Source organism: Dicentrarchus labrax, unplaced genomic scaffold, assembly GCF_905237075.1.
Source record: "Dicentrarchus labrax unplaced genomic scaffold, dlabrax2021, whole genome shotgun sequence".
NCBI lineage: Eukaryota > Metazoa > Chordata > Actinopteri > Moronidae > Dicentrarchus > Dicentrarchus labrax.
The window spans coordinates 4,540,952-4,563,093 of record NW_026136724.1 but is presented as its reverse complement, the minus strand read 5'-3'; the positions used below and the strand labels follow the sequence as shown (position 1 = coordinate 4,563,093).

At 41.6% G+C, this 22,142-nt stretch overlaps 2 protein-coding genes across 8 annotated transcripts in view; both read right to left on the bottom strand.

The window, feature by feature from the left end:
- The window catches only part of sbf1 (SET binding factor 1), a 62,454-nt gene extending 53,489 nt beyond the window's left edge, over positions 1-8,965 (bottom strand). For 6 of the 7 annotated variants that reach the window (XM_051392718.1, XM_051392722.1, XM_051392721.1 and 3 more), the window contains exon 1: positions 8,744-8,964. In XM_051392718.1, coding sequence (XP_051248678.1) covers positions 8,744-8,798 — 55 coding nt within the window. In that variant the 5' untranslated portion in view covers positions 8,799-8,964. Of the gene's footprint in view, positions 1-8,743 lie in introns of all 7 variants that reach the window. The other variant, XM_051392720.1, reaches the window with a different exon arrangement.
- Positions 8,966-20,641: 11,676 nt separating this feature from the next.
- Positions 20,642-22,142, bottom strand: part of LOC127359059 (E3 ubiquitin-protein ligase TRIM21-like) — a 40,443-nt gene continuing 38,942 nt past the window's right edge. The window contains exon 3 of the transcript XR_007882595.1: positions 20,642-20,932. The gene's annotated coding sequence lies outside the window, so the exon portion shown is untranslated. The remainder of the gene's footprint in view (positions 20,933-22,142) is intronic.

Sequence of the window (22,142 nt, the reverse complement as noted above, 5' to 3'; positions counted from 1 at the left end):
CCATCCCAAATAGTGGATTTATATGTTTGGCCCTGTTACCAGCAATTATAACAGCAACACATTGAAATTAATTTCAATGTAATCAAAATAGCTGGATCTAAACAAAATGAACAGACAGCAAGCTTGTTGCTAACTGTCCAACTACCTTCCCCTTCTTAAATCATTCTTTATTGAATAATATGATGTAAAATCCTGAGAACAAAATGCTAGAGGGGGGTAGATTGCACAACAGCGACAGTGACTGACTAGCACTAGCATGTTCCCACTTGCCTAGCATGTTAGCGGTGAGCACGCTGGCTACAACAGTTCACCAACTATCCCTGCGAGTCTGTCACTTACACTGTCAATATGACGAAGGTGTGCAGATGAATTCGGCAGTGCTACTTGCCAGTGGTTGACACTATGGTTTTGCGTATAGCAGTGTTACAGGTGGCTGCTTGTGCCACTGTCAGCTGTCAGAGAGAGCAGGAACAAACACTGCCAAATATTCAAATGTTATCACCTCATAAAGTTAACGGTCGGCGTGAGGGCGAGTCCTAGCAGCCTTGTTAAGTACTACTGCAAGTTGCATTATGACTCATAACATCCTGAGCAGACTGCACTGAACAGTGAATTACATTTACAGTGCATAAACTCCATATTAGGAGTCAGTTATTCATCAATAAGCAACAACTTCTGCCAGGTTTCAGTAGATTTTGGTGCACAGCAATTAAGAAGTCACATCTTCATTTGACAAGTTATTAAAATCAAGCTTTTTTTGAAGTAAATGTCGCCATGGGCTGTGTGATATGCTAAAATAATCATCATACTGCAATTATTTGAACAGATAATATGATTTAAATACAATTCACAATTAGTGAGGAATTATGATTTTTGCATCATAATTTTCATTGAACAAATGTGACATTAAAATCATGATGTGACATTTCCTCAGGTCTGTACCAAACAAACATATTTTCTTACGTCTACAGAACTAGATTTGTTAAAAAAAAAAAAAAAAAAAAATGCTCCTTCTCATTCTCTGCATATTGCAGTTTTGATAATATCTCCATTAATTGTTGCCTAGAGACACATTTACATCAGGAAACAATTGTAGGTCATCTCATGAGAGGTATTCATGTTTGCCAGTCTGCAAAGTGACCAAAATGTAACACTGAAGCTGGTGTGATTTGCAACAGTGACATAAATCAGGGGCAGTATTTAGGACTTGTCAGTGGATGACAATCACATGATGAGGAGGGCACATGGCCTGCATGCTGACATGATGCTGTCACAGATCAAGTTCAGTCTTGTGGCTCTAAAGGAGCTTTTAGTGGACAAGGGGATAAGGGGGATGCAAAAATGTTGTTGGTAAATGAAATAATTCTCTGTGCACAATCAGCTTTAAGATGTCAGACATTATTCAATCACCATGGTCACTGTAGCTGTAACACACACTCATCATTTGTTGTGTTACCTAAAAGGCAAGGGAAGGACTCACAATCAAACAGAGGATATTGCTGTAGTAATAAATGGTGGTAATTCACCAAAAGATGCCATGAAATACAGAAAGTACAGGCTTAAATCAAGCAGCTGCTCAAGAAAAAGATGCAAACAAGACTTCCGTGTGCTACCCCAGAATACTGCAACAGGAAACATGATGGGACATGGGCTAATGCACTCAATCACAACGTATCTTCTGGCACTCAGCAAGACATTACATCCCTCTAATCATTTCAACAAAACACTCTTCTTCCCTCTATCACTTCTGCTGCATTCTAGGGCCGGATTGTACGCAGTTGCAAATCAACCCCAAAACTCTTTCTCTCAACCACAGCACTCATCACCCACGCACATGGCCCGGAAATGACATCTTGTTACTTGGGCAACCAATAGCTAAGAAAAAAGATGTGTGCGTGTGTCATAACCAAACAGGAACCAGACCAAGTGAGTGTAAAACAATGGAGGCAGACAGCTAGGTTTGGGCTAATTCTGTAGTTGATGGGACTTTTTCTGACCCATCTGAATCCTTAAAATAAATGCTTACATATTTCCCTTCGCTCTCCTCAACACTAAAGCAGTCAAATGTGACATATAACCAACACCTAAAAGCACTATATGTGTGCTATCTGTGGTTGCTGGCAATTTACAGCCAACATGGGCTTCATTCACGTATACATATACACAATGTCTTGCACAGCATATAACAATGAGGGCAGGGTATAGCTGCAGATTATAACCCGCTTGATTTATCCTCCTGGTCCAAGTGTGTAGGAGAAACTATGGTGGACACAAAACTCACAAAAAACTCCAAAGGCCCTATCCAGAGCCAGTGTTTGATGGCATTTCAACATGGCGGACTCCATAGAACACACACTGCACCTCCCTTAATTCCTATTTAACTATTAAAGGCTTCGTCCTTTACGTTAGAATGATAGCATTCAGTTCAGACTTATGTTGAAAAGTTTACAGAAATGTCATCAACTGAGATATTAACATGGTGTAAAACTGACTCAACAATAATCTGCATAACCTTAAACAACACAGACCTCTTCATGGGGGAGGGGAGAGCAGCAAATATGTGCCATAAAATACATTACAGTGATCAAGATATCAAACCAGGTCTGTACCAATAACTGTACTTTAATCTGCATATTCAAACCAATCACAGGCTACACACAAGATTAGAGAAAGCACAGTGGGTGTCTGGGAGGCAGATTTCTTTTTTTGAAAGACAGATTTGACCTGGAGGCCATCTTAATAAAGATGAGACTTAATCTTCTACCACCAGTCACTCACACACACCAGCAAAGAGAAACAGAGTCGAAGTGAGAGCTGCTCCACATTTAAGAAAACCTAAATCAAAATCCCACTGACATTTTTACAAAAACACAGCCTTGGTGGAGCAGACCTTTTTTCAACAATGTGTCACATGGCTCAGTTCAAATGTTTAGAGAAGGAGGGACGTTTCTTGAAAAATGATATAGTATCTTTAATGTCTTGTTTTTAGACACAAACAATATTTAGAGTTTTAGACAGCTAAAAGATTAAAGTAATGACTTTAGAAGATGGTTTTGGTGAGTTTTATGTATGTGGATGAAACCAAGTTACGATAAAATTATGTATCAGTGTTGCTGAGCTTGTAGTTTTTTCCAAACACATCATTTCCGAGTAGATAAGGAAACACTTACATTTGTTAATTAATTTAACACACATCTAACAACTTTATCTCTATTTAACAAGGGTACAAAAAGGGCAATACCATTGCATACTACAGCTAGAAACATACAGGGTGTTGCAGTGACATAGACAGAAGCCTCACACAACCAGCTCTACTAATCCCAACAACCCCCTATCTTCAAATCAAAACTGCTCCGGACACGTTGGAATCACCCCTCTGGGATTTGAACGATTGCTCCCCTGAGCACCGACAGGCTGACTGTGAGCAACACTGACTCAGCCTTTTGTCCTGAGAGGGGACAGAGAAATTCTCTGAATTCCAGGGAAACCATCAAAGCACCAAGGAGGAGGGCATCCCTAACACCCCTTCTCTCTCTCTCTCTCTCTCACTCACACACACACACACACACACACACACACACACACGTTTAGATTAATATTTTGGTGTCTTTTCCTTCATCTGACTACAACTTAAAAAGTGTTTTCAGTCCTAAAAATGCCTGTAGTCAATGTGTTAAACATGTGTCTCTGCATTCAAGTGGATCCATGTACAGTGTGGCTGTATAAAACAGTATGACAGACCATCTTAACAACAGGAAAGATCATTTTAATTGCAATGATTCTTTAAAGGTGCACACTGACTACTTAACTGCTCGATCTAAATCTAGGGCATAAGACCAAGCCCTTTGTTGCCCCCCGGGGTGCAGATCACAATTACTTAGCAACACACACACACGAAAAGTTGGCACACACAGCATTGGATTACTATTTGAGTATACAGTATATGACAGAACAATAAGTGACTGCCGACAGGACTGGTCTACATGTCCTGTGTGCGTAAAGAAGCATGTGTATGTATATACATCCCCACCCCCAGCGCGCACACACACACACACACTCTCCTCTGTATCTGTGTAGTAGGAATGAGGGAATGAGGGCAGCGTTGGGGCCCTGGGGCCACTGTCTTCCTCATGAATAACAAGTATTCAGCACAGCAGACAGACTGCTGTAATACAGCCCCACACACACACACACACACACACACACACACACACACACACACACACACACACACACACACACACACACACACTAGGGCAACAACCCAACAGTGATATGATGGAGGTTTCATCCTGCCCACAGCATCATGACAGCTGTCTGTAAACAGGTTATGATTTTTGTGTTACTGCCATAACAGAGCTGATGTCTATCTGTTTTTTATGAGCCGCTGACACTAAAATGACTCAACTTGGTGCCAGTTGAGAGTTGTGGTGTTCTGCAGTTGGTCTAAATGCTGCCTTTAAAAGCTGAAATAAGAATCAATTAATTAAAGTTTTTATTAATTCATTAAAACTGTGTTTTGGTGCACAGCTGCTCAAATTTAAAGGTACTGCATATCAGCACAAAATACCGCCACTGCTACCTTCACCACAAAAAAATAATAACATCATGACTAGTCACGAACTGATCAATATGTGACAGGCGCTCGCCATAACCCTCAGCCCACAGGGGGGTAAACATTGCCATGGCAATGCAGCAAACACACAGAGACAGCCACAAACATTCAGGCTCCCCATCTGAATGGCTGAGGAGAGAGCAGCTCACGCCAGCACATGGACGCACACACAAGCGTCAGTGCACCGCAGCCGTGACCCAGCGTCGCTCTGTCCCCCTATGAAAGGCAGATTGTGAGGGCTATTTCTGGAGGGCCTGAAAGGCTGCAGCCCTGCTCTGGGGCGATGGAGGAAGTGGCTGCCCACAGGCAGGCACTGCTGGCAGCATCACACACACCCTCTTCTCCTCCTCCCCTCACTTCATCTTGATTTCAATCTGAGAGGTTTCTATTTCCCCTCTGAGCTTTGTGCAGGCTCACATAGACCGTCACACTCTCGGGTACAGAACGCACCTGTGAGCACCACATGAATTACTCACAGCTTTGTCACAGTAACGGAAATCCCTACTTCTATACCACAGCATCAGTCTGGATCAAACATTTCATGTGTGTTCAATAGTTTTTCAAAATGTCTCCTGCCTCAGGACACTTCAGGGGTTTAAGGCGCCAACCATGAATCACACCATGGTTTGTTGTTGCATGTATAACGCATGTCACCTCCTATCACCCCCTTCCTTTCCTGTCATCTAGTAGCTGGACATGAACGGGTACAAACTGAGATCTGGCTCTGTCATAGCTAGGGCTGGTTCTCATTCGAAATGTTTCAATCCGATTTTCAGTACTTATAGCAAAACAATACGTTTCTTCTTTGTCTTCTTTTGCGGAATATGTCTTTCTAAAAGCAGCCATACAAGAACTTACCCTAAATAAAATAGGTAAAATGATTATTTAAATCAGAAACTCTCTGATCAAAGAAAACATAAAATGAGTATGAATCTGAACATACAATGAAAGCTTTCAGTTTTCACTACTTTACTGAGGTTCAAAATCCAGCCCTACAGCTGAACAATATGAATCACTGTCGGCCCGTCTGGTGTCACTTCATTAATGCAAATCTCAGTCGAACTGACTGCGACAAAACTAGTGAAGAAACTGGTGTCAGAGGTGAAATATGAAACCATTTTCTTTCAGAGCTGACAACCACCATCAACACAATCACAGACCTGTCCCAGTCAAGAGGCACAGCACATTTCTTGATTGCTTTTGTTTGGTTTACTGTGGTATCATAGCCCCCTTAAATCTTATACATTGTTCTACAATCATGACAGCACTGTATGACAGTTACAGAAACAACCTGAGATCTGTAAACACAACAGGCCAAATGCGAGCTCAGTCCTCCCTGTTTGCACCTCTTTGTGTCCTCGCTGGCCTCTAATGTTGTGAATGATCCTAGTTTGACTGCAAGCTGTAGGAGTGTGTGTATGTGTGTGTAGAAGAGGCTGGGCTTCAGCGGAGGATTTGTGTGCCAGAGTTGTTGCTCCAGCCTGAAAACAACCATCCTGCATTCTGTTTAGGGCCGACGCAGCAATGACCAACACCCTCAAACTGCACCGCCAGAGGCACACAGATGGAGCTACAATAGAGCCTGTATGTAAGCGTCTGTGTGTGTGTGTGTGTGTGTGTGTGTATGTGTGTGTGTGTGTGTGTGTGTGTATGCTTCACGCTCTTGAATGAGACCGCCTCACACAGCCGCACACACAAACACATGCCCCCTTTCTTGGTTTTCAGACACGCACAGGGAGACAATCTGGATTCTCGCTCTAAACATAAGACTCCCTCGGGTCCTCTCCCCAGTTTCCTGTTTGGGCCTCGGACTGCGTATCAATTTAGCCACTGGGTCCCCGGCGCAGTGGAGGAACCGCTGTCAAAACACAGTGACATGCTGTGGGGTTTCTCAAGAGACCCTTGCTAGGAGGACCACACCCCGGCAACTATGGACTCTTCCCAACCCACAGGCAGCCATCTTGGCTCCATGTAAGATCCACTGATAGTATAACTTAGCATCTAGGTTGAGCACAATGTGAGCAACCTGACACCTTAGAAACAAACTGAGAGGAAGATTCAAGGCTCTGCCCTCAGGTCAGTGTCTGTTAGACTAGCCAAAGTCATAAAAGTGAACAAGGAACAAGAGCTCCATCTTAAATCATAGAAAAGTGGGCAGCAGGATGTTCTGTTTGTAAACACCCACGATTCTTCTGCTTGCGACGCCGGCGCTCTGAGAGGCAGATGAGCATGATGATGTCAGTCCTGAAAACCTGTCAGTGCCCACGCTTGCAAAACATTCCACTGAGTGACAACCAGCAACCACTCACACAAACACACACACGTAGACAGGATGCATGAAATATTTAGACACAGAGGAAACTCTACTGTGCTTCAGAATTCCTGGTATTCTTATGATCGAGGACCGTTCATTCTTGAATAGCAGCCAAGTGTTTTCTTTACAGTCACTTAGCGTGAGTGGCGCCAAAGCTAGGAAAATGAAAATACAACCTAAAATATCAGAAAAATGCACAAACATATGGAACTTCAAGACGTCCGACTATAAATCCCCCCACCCCCCTTGAGATCTAATGTTGACACTGTAGTTTAAGAGAAACACCCACATATACAATATTAAAAACGCTCTCCATCTCCTTCTGGAGCTTGGTAATGATGTTTGAAGAACCAGCCAAAACTAGAGGAGCATTAAAAGCAAAGCAGGAGCGTATAGATCTAACTGCAGAGCCACCGGAGATGTTTAGCACAACAATATGCCTCCACCTAGAAACTTCAGCATTGAGTAAAGTTCCTGTAAACAGTGAGGCAGCAGTAGTGGGGCAACACCGACAGTCATCATCACCCTTAAGTGTTTGGTTTTACGAGGCATGGGAGCCTTGATCCATTAAAGCTATTGTGGCTTTAATGTCTGGTTCCCAGATGCTTTTTACAGGCTTGCTCTGCTCTGCACTGCGTTCAGGCAGGAAGGAGAGTTTCTGCAGCGTTTGCAGTGTCCACGTTATAACATCCTGTATTCAAAACCTCCTCTGAAAGAAAATGCAAGATGCAATAGGTGCATTCATGCAATCAGAAAAGTGATGCAGGTTGCTGCAGGAATAAAAGCCAGCTCGCTGCCTGCTTTTAGCCACAGAGGGCTTGTGATGTTACAATTTGCCACTTCTGAATAAATCATGGGCAAAAACCTACTCTAAATAAAAGACTCTACCACGTTACAAGCTGCATGCTTCCATCGGATAGGCGGGTTGAATATTTCATGATTAAACGAGCCATTATACTACACAGATCTAGGCCAAGGCTCAGGCTGAAGGGAGGAAGGGGGGGCTCAGATAACGGTCCAAACCCCGTCCCAACAACACAAGGGAACAGAGCTCCGGTCCGAGGGGGCTCAGGGAGGGGCAAAGCCATCTGGGTTAATCCACACAAAACACAGACAAAGAAAACAATCAGCAACTCCGCCGAGGAGAAGCATCGATTTCCAGATTTAAAATTCACGCTTCAAATAAAGTCCAAGCGGAAATCAGCAGGGCTTTCGTGGTCCGACTGTCCCAAGCTGCTCTGGACCCTGCAGCCAAAACACTGACAACTCGCTGCCCGGCAGACACTGTGGCAGGCTCTGCTTTGAAAATGCCACGTTTAAATGCCGACAGTTACATTAGTAAATGAGAGACAAGTGGTGAAGATGCAGCTGAAACTGTGAAACGGGTGACTAAATCCGTCTTAGGTCACAGCCGACCCAAGCAGCCAGCCCCCCTCGGAGCTAGCCCCGGCTAACGTTAGCTCTTAGCAAATAAAGTTAGCCCAAGTCTGCTGTCAACAGAGTGCGACAGTTTGTTTTGCTAAAGCTAAATCATGTGTGGAAGTTAAGCATTGCAACGGAGCTGTACATTCAACGTGTCCCCCCGTTACAAATGCGGGACAGCCGCTGACACGCTAGCATTTAAGCACACTAATCCCGTGAGGCCTGCGCGTCCCCGGCCCAAAGTTGACGGCTAACTGCCCGCCGACAGCGCCTAGCTCCGGTCAGTTGTGAGTGGCGGCCCGGGCCGTCCCCGCCTCCCTCCGATCTCCTGTTTGCACACAGCTAATGATACGCCGTTAAAGCTAGCAGGGTAGGCTAATTCAAGCACCCACCTCGCTTGTCGAGGTCGTAACCGACCACTAAAAAGTAGTCGGCGAGCCTGGCCATCTTTGGAGCTCACGGCGACAGGCCTTTCTCGCTAAATCCTCTTCTCTTTTTGACGTCAATAGTCCATTTACGTCCTGCCGGCGATAGACACATCACGGGCGACAGTAGCATCCTTCCAGCTGCACCCCGCCGCCATACTGTCAGTCTGCCTTGCCCTGACAGCGGAGAGCCGCGAGTCTGCGCACTGAGGGACTTCCAGGGAGGGGCTGCTCGGCAGGAATGTCCCATGTGAGGAGCCAAACCAGCTCAGGGGCCAAAAGTCTGACCAAAACCCTATAATAAACCCAACAGTACAGTCGCTAGAGGGGTAAAAAGGTGGTGACGATTCTAGGAGCCTGAAGAGAACCCACATAAACCCAGTGCAAATGGATTATTTTCAAACGTGAATCCAAGAACAATAATATTTCAGAGGGGCTCAGGATTGCTCTATGCAACAATCTCTTACTAGAGAAGATACTGTTGATAACAAAAATATTTATTATATCAGAAAGAAATTTGCTTGTCAAAAGTCAGGCATTTGATAGACCGCTTGGTTAAATCTGGCGCCTTAAAAATCAGTTTTTACCACTTTTATAATAAATAAAGATGGATAATTAATGTCAAATAAATCAAAAGGACTGTTTGGGCCTTTAATTTGGAGTGTGGGTTAGACAGTCAGCCTTTCAGTATATATATATATCTTCTCAAATTTGTAAAAATATTGAAAATTGTGAAAGCTTTCATATGATTCAATTACACAAGAGTGACATTTAAAATGATGTAACCCAGTCATACATTAGTTTTTGTGAGCGCATTTGTTACTTGTGCATGTGTTTTGGACAGGAAGAGATGTGGTCAGGTTTAAGTCTGTGAAAGTTCAACTGTAATATATTCTGTGTGTTGTAGCCAGGACTTTGATGAAAGATCCAGCTTTAATGTGGATTGTGTCACTCCCCTTAAGTTTTGTCAGGAATCGGTAGGCTGAGTGATATGTTGGGAACATGTAAGGCATAGTTAAGGCCAAAATTAAAATTGAGCCATTAATTGGAGTACTCAGTCAGTCCTAAACTCTGCGGACGTCCAAGTACAAAGCCACAGCGCCAAACCACTTTAGTTAATGGAACATCCTTTTACAGCTTCAAGAAACATAAAATGTCAGTGAGATGGATTTCACCAAACTGCTTGGGCAGCATTAATCTAAGTTTCTGTTGCCAAACGATTTCCCACACTCTCCTTTATCTCAGATATTTTCCCCAATCGACAGTCCTCATTCTGGTTGCAGCCACAGTGAGGAAAACATATAGATTATCAGAAAAATGAATGACCTTTTGACCGCAAAACACTTGAATAATGCTAAGTAAGGCTGGAGAGAACCTTGGCATGATGCTGTAGCGTCACTTCGGATATGCAGATAACATGCGAGCTGGAGCTGAGGAAGGCCTGATGGCCCACATCCGTGCAGCCTGTCCTTGGCTGTCAGCACTGTAACAGCCTCAAGAGGACTCCAACACTTCCTGCTCTGTGACCTTTGACCTAAAGTGCTTATCGCTCTCTGGTTGAAAACATTTTTGGTGAAGAGCTTTGTTTTCCCCTACACTCACTAACAACCTGTCTCCCTCGTTTTTTCTCACACGGTTTATCTGAGACTGAGTGAGCGGAGGACAGCGCTGCTCTTTGATAAACACGCTTTGTGACAACCAAAGCTATGTTTACACCAGGTTTACACCAGATAACATGCATCTCAAGCCGGTTTGTGAGCGCTATATTCGGGGAGTCACACTGAGGCCGCAGCTGTGGTTCAGATTCTTACAGTTGACCTTAACTGTATCTTAACCTTGAACCACACTTGACATGTTGCCAGAGAGACAGGCAGCGGGTGAGAAAGAGAGAAAGAGAAAGAGAGAGAGAGACAAGAGCAGCTCAGTCTCTCCCAGACTCTCCCCTCAGGACATGGATACACACATTAATGAAATATATTTTTGCTAGACAAACTTGAACTCTAGCAATTGTCTATGTGCATAGTTACCACTAATGTCGCCTTTGGCTCAACCATGTTGTGCACTCAGCTGTAAACTGCTTCCTATTTTATAAAAGTGATGCTGCACAGAGATATTTACAATTCTGATACTGGAGCAATATAGAGTATAGACTAGAGATTACATTTTGCATAAATATACATTATGTTATTTCTCATTTTGATGACGTTGTGAAGTAGCATGGCATCATGGGAGTTGTTGTCATCACAACCATTGCCGTCATTGCAGACAGCTTCTCTCGGTTAGGATTCCTTCAGTGTTCATGGTTCAGGAAGTTCCTACCAGGAGCCCAATTATTCTTATTACAAACGGACCTGAGGACTAAAACTGGTAAAAACAAATCCTGGAGGTTCTGCTAACATTAGCTGAACTTGTTTCTCTGATAACTTATGATCGAGACATCCGATGACTAAAATCCTTCATCAGATATAGAGTTAAAAACCACCAAGATCTAAAACTGGATGAAAAGTCAATGTATGACAGCTTCTGGCTGACAACCACAACGCTGACGCAGGCACAAAGGGGATATGATGCCATTGACAGGCGACTGCTGAAACACATCGTTACTTGCAGAAATGTTACATATCGTAGCTTTAAAGTCAAACACAGAGCAGTGGTGGAAAGTACAGTAAGTACCAAGTCCTAAACTTTGAGTTTCAAGTCCTGAACAAGTGAATGCGCTCTTCACCAAATGTAATGCCATTCTGACAACCAAATGAACAAAACAGAATAATCTGTGGTATTATAAGTAACATAACACTTTTGCTTTAAAAAAATCGCTGATATGATGAATCAATTATCAAAGCTGTTGCTGATTAATTTTCAAATGACTTCAAAGGATTCATTGACTAATTGTCCAAGAGGGCCAATTCAGAAACCAGTTGCATCATCCGTGTGTCCTCATGTTGTTGTGATGACTTTTCAACATGCACTGAAAGCAGCACAGGCAGGAAGAAGTGTAAGATAACCATGCAAGCACAGACTCACAGTGGACCTTTATTGGTGATATCAATGTGTGTTGCAACTATTTACGATTCACTATATAGTTGACAGACATTTATTTCTATTTTGTCACCTTTTATTTCTAGGAATAAAGAAGAGGAAGACAGCAGGCAAGGTTCCCGTCCCATCACACTGATTCTATGTTACTCTCAGATACAGCCCAATCAGAGCACAACGCCACTCTGTGCAGGATGCAACAACCATGTGACTTCCTGTAGACTAACCAACAGACAGGAAGTGGTTTGAAGGCCTCTCGCACATCACTGCTCTTCTTGGGGCTATTCCAGCAGTCGACTTCCCTTCAGCTCAGCTGAAGCATGGCACATGAAAATGCTTCATTAAGCAGGCAGTGCACCATTAGTCTCACTCCCCAGAGCTCCGGCAGATGCTTACAGAGTCAGTGAATTAATTTGTTACTGTCACTGACACTCATGCAGGTGGCTGGACTGTGTTTTATGGTCAATGCTAAACCATAAACAAACACACTGACTTCCCTGTCTCATACACCTTGCAGCTGTAATTGGAGCTAATTTGTCAGTGTATACACAAAGGCAATGTGGCAAAAGACTGTGTACAGTAAACTGCTGTAAATCCCATATATTGTTTTTACCCATAACACCCAAGGATGATGATCACAGATTGAAAAATATATCAGTGTCAGCTATTTGTCTCTTATGCCATAACATAAAAAGTATTGTATTGTATTACAAGTTTAAATGGAAAAAACATTGTATATAATTGATCCAGGTTACATTAAACATTCATTTTAATGTATGTCTATCTATCTATCTATCTATCTATCTATCTATCTATCTATCTATCTATCTATCTATCTATCTATCTATCTATCTATCTATCTATCTATCTATCTATCTATCTATCTAAACAACATTTAAAGGAGTACCCTACAAATTTCACTAAAAGCTGGGGGACCTGTGAGAGACAGATTAAAAAACAATGCCCATATTTGAAGCAGCAAATGCTGAGATATGCTCATCCCTTGTCCACATGAAGCTCTGAAAACTTGCATGCAACTCAATAGTGAGTTATCATTAGAGCCTCTCTGCATAGTTAATGCCCTCATCTTGCAAGCACCACAGCCCCAGTCTTTAACGCAGGCTTTTCTGTTACTGTTTGTAAGGGGAAAAAAACATATATATTAAATAGAGGGACATATAAGTTTACATATATGGACATATTTGAGATTCAGATATTTGTTTTCACACATTTTCTGTGCAAACACGCAGGAAAAGTGACAAAGTCTCTCATATATGGTGACATATATGTGTATAAACTAGATTCCATTATTTAATTTTCCACATATATGGATAACTTTAAGTATGAATATGTGGTGCACATATTTGTTTTGCACATATAGAATGTTATGTATGTAAGCATGCATGCATTTTAGATGTATGCTTAAAGTAAGCTGTGCAATATGTTGCCAGTTATTTAATTAAAAAATATGAACATATTCAAATGTTGATTTTATATATACATACAGTATATATTTATTACTATTACATTCAGGGATTATACATGAAGAGTTTAAAGTCATACTGTATTTCTTGCTAAATAGCGACCACTATGGCCACATGTGGTAACTACAGAATTATGGCACATTGAAATTCCCCTCATTGCTCAAAGTTGTCTGTTAGCTGTAAAGGATGTCATCTTTAACCGACCTCACTGAACAAAAAAAAAAAAAAAGAGTCATACAATCTTTGAACTGACTCAGTAATGTCAGTTATACATAGCTTAAGTTTGCTATCACTTGCTAATATTGACCAAAATAAGTGACTAAAACTGTGTTTTTGTTTGTCTTATAAATAACATGATATAACAAAATAAAATACTCTGTTACAGGTAAAAGTAATGTGTTCAAAGTCTTACCTAATAAAAAGTTCAAAAGTATAAGGATCAAAATATACTTAAAGTATAAAGTGTAAGTAAAAGTATTCATTATGCAGAATGGTCCATTTCAGAATAGAATTTATGAAATTAATGGATTATAATTATTGATGCATTAATATGGACATCACTTTAATGTTACAGCAGGTGTAGGTGGGGCTCATTTTAATTACTTGATATACTGCTGCAAGGTTACCCGATAATACATCATCATTTATTAGTTGGTTTGTATTTTGTATGAATTATCTAAATCTGCAAATAATAAAAAGATTTCAAATAAATGTAAAAAAGTGCAATATTTGCCTTCCGAAATGTAGTAGAGGTATAAAGTAGCATGAAGTGGGAATACGAAAGTAAAGTACGAGTATGTCAAAATAGTACTTAAGTAGGCTACTTAATTCAATTCCACCACTATTAGTCTGCTTTATCGGGACCAGTGAGGGAGTGCTTGAATAAGATTTGATTGACAGTACTGGTTTTAATTTAAATGTAAATGTTTCCAAAATCAAAGTAACAGTCTGTGAGGAAGTTTTGTGATTATGTGAGATCCCAGTGCTCATAATAAGACGCTGTCTGCAAAAATACTTTCCGGACTTTTAGTTCCTAGCTTCACAAAGTTATGGAAAGGGGAATAACAACAATAAGAGAAAACAATTGTCCAATTCCCCAAATTGCCCTAATCTTTTCTAATCTTTTTATTTTTAGCATATACTGTAGCTTGTTGTATCAGATATACAACTGAACTAACAAAGCTTTTTCAAGCTTTTGGCCTAGAAACATCAGGCAGTGAGGTATGTATGTGTTTCAACCGCAATATTAAAGAACCCATTCATTTCTATGTGATCTGTTTGTGTGCCACTGTGCAGTACAGAGTGCATAGAGACAGGAAAGAGTGGGGGTGTGCAACCTGAAAGTCACTCTGGTATACCTGCAGGTGTACAACACTGGGCATGGGCAAGGCACACTGTGATAAATACATGAAATGCCCCTCCAGTGGCAGACTCAGGCTGTTTGAGGGGCAGGGGTGAAAAAAAAGGGCACCAGTGCACAGAAAGTTGCATTTATGGTGAAACAACTTAGTCAGGGTTATGATTAACACCCTAGAGGGAACTTTACCACAATGGTCCACTGGAAGGGCACCCTACAGGGCACTTTATCATGTTTTATCTACTATAGGGGCATCCAAGAGGGCACTCTTGGGCACTTTTCAAATATGGGATCAAGGGGAGCGAGTCAATCAGTGCATCCCTCTTATTTTTACCTGCTAAGCCAATCCGCTGTAAATTTGCTCTTGCAGCCGGGTTGTGTTATAATACCAAATGTTGACAAGCATCCACCCTGCTGAAGCGTCTTTAGGCATTCCACTGAATCTGAAAATTACACCCATATGTGATTTTTATTCCAAAAGTATGGATAATAAGGCCTGCTCCAGTCGGTGAACAACTTCATCCCAAATATGTTGGATGCGGCCGAGGTCAGTCTTCCACCCACACCAAACTGGGAGAACCATGTCTTCTTAGGGCTGGCTTTGTGCACAGGGACATTGTCATGTTGAAAAGGAAAGGTTTCCCCCCTCCCTAAACTACTGCCACAAACATGGTGAGCTCAGTTTTCTTCATTAGGCGCTGCGATTTCTGTTATCAGCCGCTCCTGTCCTTCGCCGTCATCTTTCCCACACTGAAACCCAACCCCTCGTTTGTCCACAGAACTGGCAGGACACTGTCCCGTTAGTTCCCTCCTCCCACACACACACACACACACACACACACACACACACAGACACACACACACACACACACACACACACACCACTGCACTGGTGAGCAGCCATGCCAAACAAACTTGACTGAGGGGGCTCGGGCAGAGACAACAAGGCGTTCAAACAAACCCGGCTGTACACCATCAAAAACAAAGCAATGTAAATAAAGTTTACTAAAGCAGCCAAGAGGATGCTAATAGCACAGGAGTGGGAAATGTGTCCAAATCGATTCTTCACGGGGATTTAATGGTGACTTGAGCAAATTACATGCAGATCATTTTAAAATCCAAGCCACCGCCATGAAATAATATTTGTTTTTTTGTGTCCATATATGCTGATAAAATATTTTTGTTTCGGATTTGTTTACCTCTGGTTCCTCATGGGAAGCATCGAAACAGATTCACTTTCAGCAGGAGCTGCTACAGTGAACTCTGCTGATGTAACATGGGGTTCACTAGGGGGCAGCAATCATTACACTACCACACTGTAGCTCCTCATGGAGCAAACCTGACTCTGTGACAAAGCTGGTTTTAAATTCAGTCTGAAAGGCCCATACAAGAAAAAACAACACAGATATTAACACAGCCACTTCACAAAAGTTGCAGTTTGTGCCCATTATCTCTCCCTGTGTTACTTATTTGTGCAAGGAGGGGAGCAGGGAGTGGAAGGAGTGCTCCCAAGGTGTGGTCTGTTTTGCTAGAGTCACAACTAAATAAGCAAATAATAACATTTTGTTAAAATGTCAGAAACACAGACGTAAAATGTGGCTTTAAATAATCAGCAAGGAGTAAAGAAAGGATGTAACACTCCAGTATCTCTGGCTGTAAGACAGCCGGATCAGGTGCCACGAGGAAGGAAAAACACTCTGGACGGGCTGTTGTTTAGATATATGAGCTGGTGGTTTCCTCAAAAAACAGGAGAAACCAGAGGTTCTCCCAAAGGAGCCGTAAGTCCTCTTCAAGCCTGCAGGTGTTGTGTGTTTGTATATGAAGTCCTTCCGCTCAGCCACTTCAGGTCCTACTGCCTCTGCTGGGGTGATTCATTTGTTTTGTGTCACAAACCAGAGCCATGACACTTGAGCATCAAGCTGCTGTTTATGTGCATTTTCACATTAAACGCCCAAAACACATTGCAGAACACATTTGTACACATGCTGCAACTGTTTGGTAGGGTTGGTTCACTTAAATTGTAAAAAACAAAGAGTTGAGGGATGTAGCTATGCAGACAGTTTTGAAATATCTGCCTCCCTCCCAGTACAACTGGAACTATTTTTCTTTAGTTTCTATTTTTCTTTAGTTTTTATTTTTCTTTAGTTTCTATTTTTCTTTTGGTTTTAATTTCTCTTTGCAAATCAGTAAAGTTTTTATTAGTTTCAGTATTAGTTTAATGATAATATGGGGGGTATTTGCCAGGGGCCAGATCTAAGAAGTTCAGAATTGGTATTATAATCCAAAGATATTGACTCACAGTCATGTAGACATGCGACATTTATTGTATAGTTTTAATTTAAATGAGTTAGTTTTGCAAGTACACAGTTAGCCTTAGTTTTTTTCTGAAGTCTAGTGTTTATTTTTATGTCAGATAGCTAAAATATTTTTTTCACCCCAAGTTTGAGTTTTTGGCTTAGTTTTAGTCAATTACAATAACCCTAAGAATATTCAACAGCAACATCCTTCTATACAGAAACAGTTTCCACTGACAGACTGACAAAAACCTTTTTAACTTAAGGTCTTCTGACTTAGCTTTTTTATGGAGCTTTCAACTGCATCCCGTTAGTGAATGCACTTGGCTCAGTTGTCAGTATTGGACCAAAACTACCAGACCATGAGATGTGGTAGAAAGCTCTAGAAAAAGCTGTTATGTGGAAGTTTTTCCCTTTTTTTGTTTTATCAAACTAGTCAACTAGGTCAAGCATGAAGCTGTCACCATGTATTGTAGGGACTAAATAACAAAATAATTAAACATTTTTTTAAAATAAATTCCATTCACCTCCATTGTACATAGATGTCAGAGACTGATATCGCAAAACGTGAATGAATTAATCCAACTTTTTGGGAAAATCTGCCCATTAAGGCTATGCAACTTCTATAACAAAAAGTTTGCTGACATTCTATATTTTACTTATTGTCAAATCCCATGGAAAGACCGAAACCAACAATAAATAGACTCTCTAATAAATAGTGTGTGTGTATCAAAGCCTGTCCAAAGACAATTTCAAACAGGAAACACTTCATCTTAACAATTCTATTTATTGACATGTGCACAATAAAGATGAAAAATGAGAGAGGTCTTTGGCGATTAGATCCCAGCATGACCTTATCATGTTTAAAGGGGGGTGGTGAAGCCATGATTAGTATATAGCAAAGCCCCCTGATGGAGTCTGGACACCGTTGGTGATGATGATGGATGCTGAAGGTCTGGATGAGGAGTGGACTTCTGATGAGCTCAACCTGGGCACTGGATATGAACTGGAGGTGAATGGGGTGGAGTCAGATGACAGCTGAAAGCAGCAGGGAGGAGAACAGATTTAAAGCTTGACAGCAACGATGTGATTGGCTGATGGAGATCGTGGCAAAGTCCGGTTGGTTTAACTGTGAGAGCAAACAGCCAAAGAAAGAGAGAGTGAGAATACTGTGAATGAATGAGAAGCGTCTTCCTGATTGAACGCTGAGCTTCATCAAAAACACATCAATGAGTCACACTGTTGTACTGGCTCACGTGTTCCTTCAGTACCATGAACACACCCACTGTAGTTTATTTTGACTCAATACACTGTCCTGCTGCGGCAAATACTCACTATCAAATGTGGATTACTACACCGCTGAGTAATGTTTCTCCTGTTTGAATAATGTTTGTTATAGACTACAGTATCCTGGTGTTTAAAACTTCTCTTTTTTTGTAAATTAAACTATATATATATATATATATATATATATATATATATATATACATTGGTTTTGTTGGCAATAGAAAAAATACAGAATAATTCCAGACTTCTCTTGTAAACATGGCCAGCGTTTGCATGTGAATTGCCTCTAAAAAGAAATTTGAGGCTGCTGGTCATGTAACTCTTTTGTGGTGTTTATACTTGTCATGGCTTGAAGGTCACTGACTCAGGCCACCAAGGTGAACTTCAACATTCATTCATTCATTCAACATTCATTCATTTAGGGGCGTTGTTGATGTCTACATTAGGTGAGATGCTGACTTAAAATTAAAAAAACTACAAAAACACAACAGCAGTAACGGCAGCAACAGTTAACTAACACACAACCTTGCTAACATTAGTTACACTACTTACTGTGTCGTGGTTGGCTCTATATCATGTTGGGACATTTGCGAAGGGTTTTAGAGCCACATAGACCTTAAAAGTCTGTGCTAACGTTACCATCCTTGTTAGCTTTGCTATAAACCTACGGTGTCACTGACATTTGGTTATCTAAATCTTTGGTGGTGTCTATACATGTTGTAGCTTGAAGGTAACTGACTCAGTCAGATAGGAACTGCTGTGTTTTCGTTACCTTAGGATGAGCCGTTTTTATGAGGGGGACCTGAATGCAGACATTGACAAGAGGTACCTCGGTTAACTCAATTAGCCGAGAAGCTAGTCCACTTGGGCAGAAAAGGCGGTATACCTAAAACTAAAAACTAATAACTAATAACATGACATAAAGGAGGTGGAGGAGTCCACCACGTTGAACTGCCATGTTTCTACAATAGCCCAGAACAGACGAAGCAAACACTGCCTCTTGCTTGGTTGAGTCAAGGGGTTTCAGTTGTTTGCAATGTGCAATCTCACCGCTAGATTCAAGTAAATCCTACACACTGGACCTTTAAGACCAACAGCTCATCAAGTGCTGGAGCAGAAACTTCACCAACTACATAAACAACAACAAGTAACATATTGTCTGCCTTCCAGTGAACTTTAATGTATGTGAGAGTTTGTCACACTATGATTAGTGTTTGCCCTTAATGAGACAACACTGCCTATTTGCACTGTTTATGCAACCTTTTAAGCAGGCCATGTCCCAGTCTCACCCATTCAAAGATCCACATTAACAAAGACAAGACAGAGAACACCGCACAATCAAGCAAAGGTCCCTCTGCTCTTTGATCAGTTGACTACGTCCCCCAAACTTTTTCTTTCTGGATGGGGTTCAAAGCCACAGACGGAGGCTCTTTTAAAAACCGTCCTGCACCGCGTTGGCCGGCCCCACAGAGTACGTTCTCATGTTCGCTAATTGCCGCCTAAAACAAAAATAAAACCAGTGCACGACTGAGAGATCAAAACCGGCGGGAAGCCTGTGTTCAGAGCCCAGCGGGTACCAATTCACTGGCTGCCGTCACATGCCAGAGGACTCTTACATAAACGGGTCGGAATCAGTGAAAAAGTGACCTGTTTCCACCAGCCAAGTCTGGGTGATAAAAATGAGTTACTACCAGTTGTCTGAGTTGGGAAATCATAGTCATTGTGTCATCACAGCCAGATCAATAGGTACAACGGTGGCTGAAGGTCAATATGCAATACTCAACTCACCATACTGCTATCATCAGGATGTTGGATTTTCAAGAACAAAATAAAAGCGATGAATTGGTAACATAACCCAAATCGGCTTGTGAAAAAGAAGCCAAACCAAAGCCTAGAATGATTCTTCGAATGCAACCAAACGTGGATTAATGTGTCACTGGCAGGTCATACTTTAGCACTGACTGATGGTATTACAACTACTGAGAAACTCCATAAGATGATCAAAGAAAGGCAGAGCCGAGCAGTAAGACGATAGCTGCAGGGGTGAGAAAGTTGGCAACTATCACAGACAAGTCCGTCTGTGCCGATATCACTCACGCAACGCTTTGTTTTACACACAAGACGGGGATCACGTAGCACATTAAGGCTAAATCCTGGGTTGGCTGTAATTGTACAGCACAATGCACAGAACTGAGGGGAATAAATGATCCTTTTTGAAGTTTTCTTCCTGTTACAAATTATGGATTTGTGCTGTTTAAAGCTGAGAATCAACAAACAACTATCTTTCTTGGCTCTGATTGGTTGTTCTCGTTCAGGCCCGGTGGATTTTTGCCAATGCCATTAGGAGCTCTAGGAGGAGCAAGAGAAACCTGATTTTTTCACAGATTATCTGTCTTGTGTACTTCTGTCAGGATATAGTGAAAGTTTCAGACAATATGACAAAAAGTTACCTACTGCAGCTTTAAAGGGACATTGTGTAGTGTTATAAGTATTTTATTAGCTAAAATCAATGTCTTCATTCATAAATGTGTCCTCATTGGTGTAAAATTACCTCTGCCTGATGATCTGACTTACCCTCGTAAGCGAAGAATTTCTTATCTGTATATACATTGGACGGGCAAGTTCATGGAGGCTTCCATGTCTTTCCGTCATTTTAAAAAACTATAATCGCTGACAGAGACATAAAGCACTAGCCTACCTGTCTAGCTAATGCTTTTTCGTTCAGAGCCAGCGTCACGTGACTGAAACCAGCTATAACAGAGAAGGAGATCAGTGAGAGGCGCTTGTCACTGCCCCGGCACATTTGAAAGTCTGCACTGCACTTTAGTTCATAATGGAGGATCATACTTATGCCGAGCCACAGGAGAAGGAGAAAAAAAGCTAATTAAAAAGGCGGGGGTAAACATTGGGGAAGCTTTTCCCAGGTGGAAAGAGCTAATGAAGGAGAAAGACTTTCAAAGGGACGCTGAAGTTGCCTGCTTTCTCCTCAACAGGTAGGCTTCCTGGTACATAACGGCTACCGTTGTTGCAATACGCATTTGAAAACACGAGGCACTAGAGAGCACTATTCGTTTGAATGCAAAATACAATTTCACCGCTAGATGGGAGAAATTCCTACACAATGTCCCTTTAATGCTTTCGAGGACTTGAATCGAAGATGCTGCTCCACTTAGCTCAAAACCTAACCTGTAGGTGTAGAAACTCCGTACCTTTGCTTCGACTGTGAGTGCAAAGTTTCAGGACTGACACAAAAGCTGACATTTCGGTTGACAGCTGAGATCACCGAACCATTAACTGATGTAAATCTCCCGTAGCTCCTGGAAACATGTCAATATTACATGATCCAATCAAGACTTGCCTTGTTAATTTATAGGAAGAGGAAAAATAGTTTTTTTTACTGTGTTCAAGTGTTTCAGGATGGATTTTGGAAGTCAAACAGCCACATGTGTCAAATTGTCTGTTAGATTCAGCACCAGTTTGTGCCTCCAGTATATTATTATTATTCAATTTCAGTCAGTGAGCCAAGCATCCCTATTTCTGAGAAATCAATACTCGCAAAATCTTTGAAAAACCCTAAACTCTTCCTGCTGTTCTAATCATATTTCTAGAATCCTCAAAGACACAAAATCCCCCAAATTCATAATCCAGGCAATGGCACGTCCTCCTTTCTCTTTTTACAAAACACAAACACATGATGATTCCAATTCTTTGAATAAGTTTAAAATCCTGGAATAGTCAACATATGACTGAAAATAAAAGCAAAACTGAGTTGCAGTTCCCAGTGAACAAACACCCAGGGGTCCCTGTGTTGCCTAATCCAAACAATGATGGTTGCCCCAAATGACATGTGTCCTTGTTTTGTATTGTCAGCCATATTTCTAAATGTTGATGTTTACTACATGTGCAGT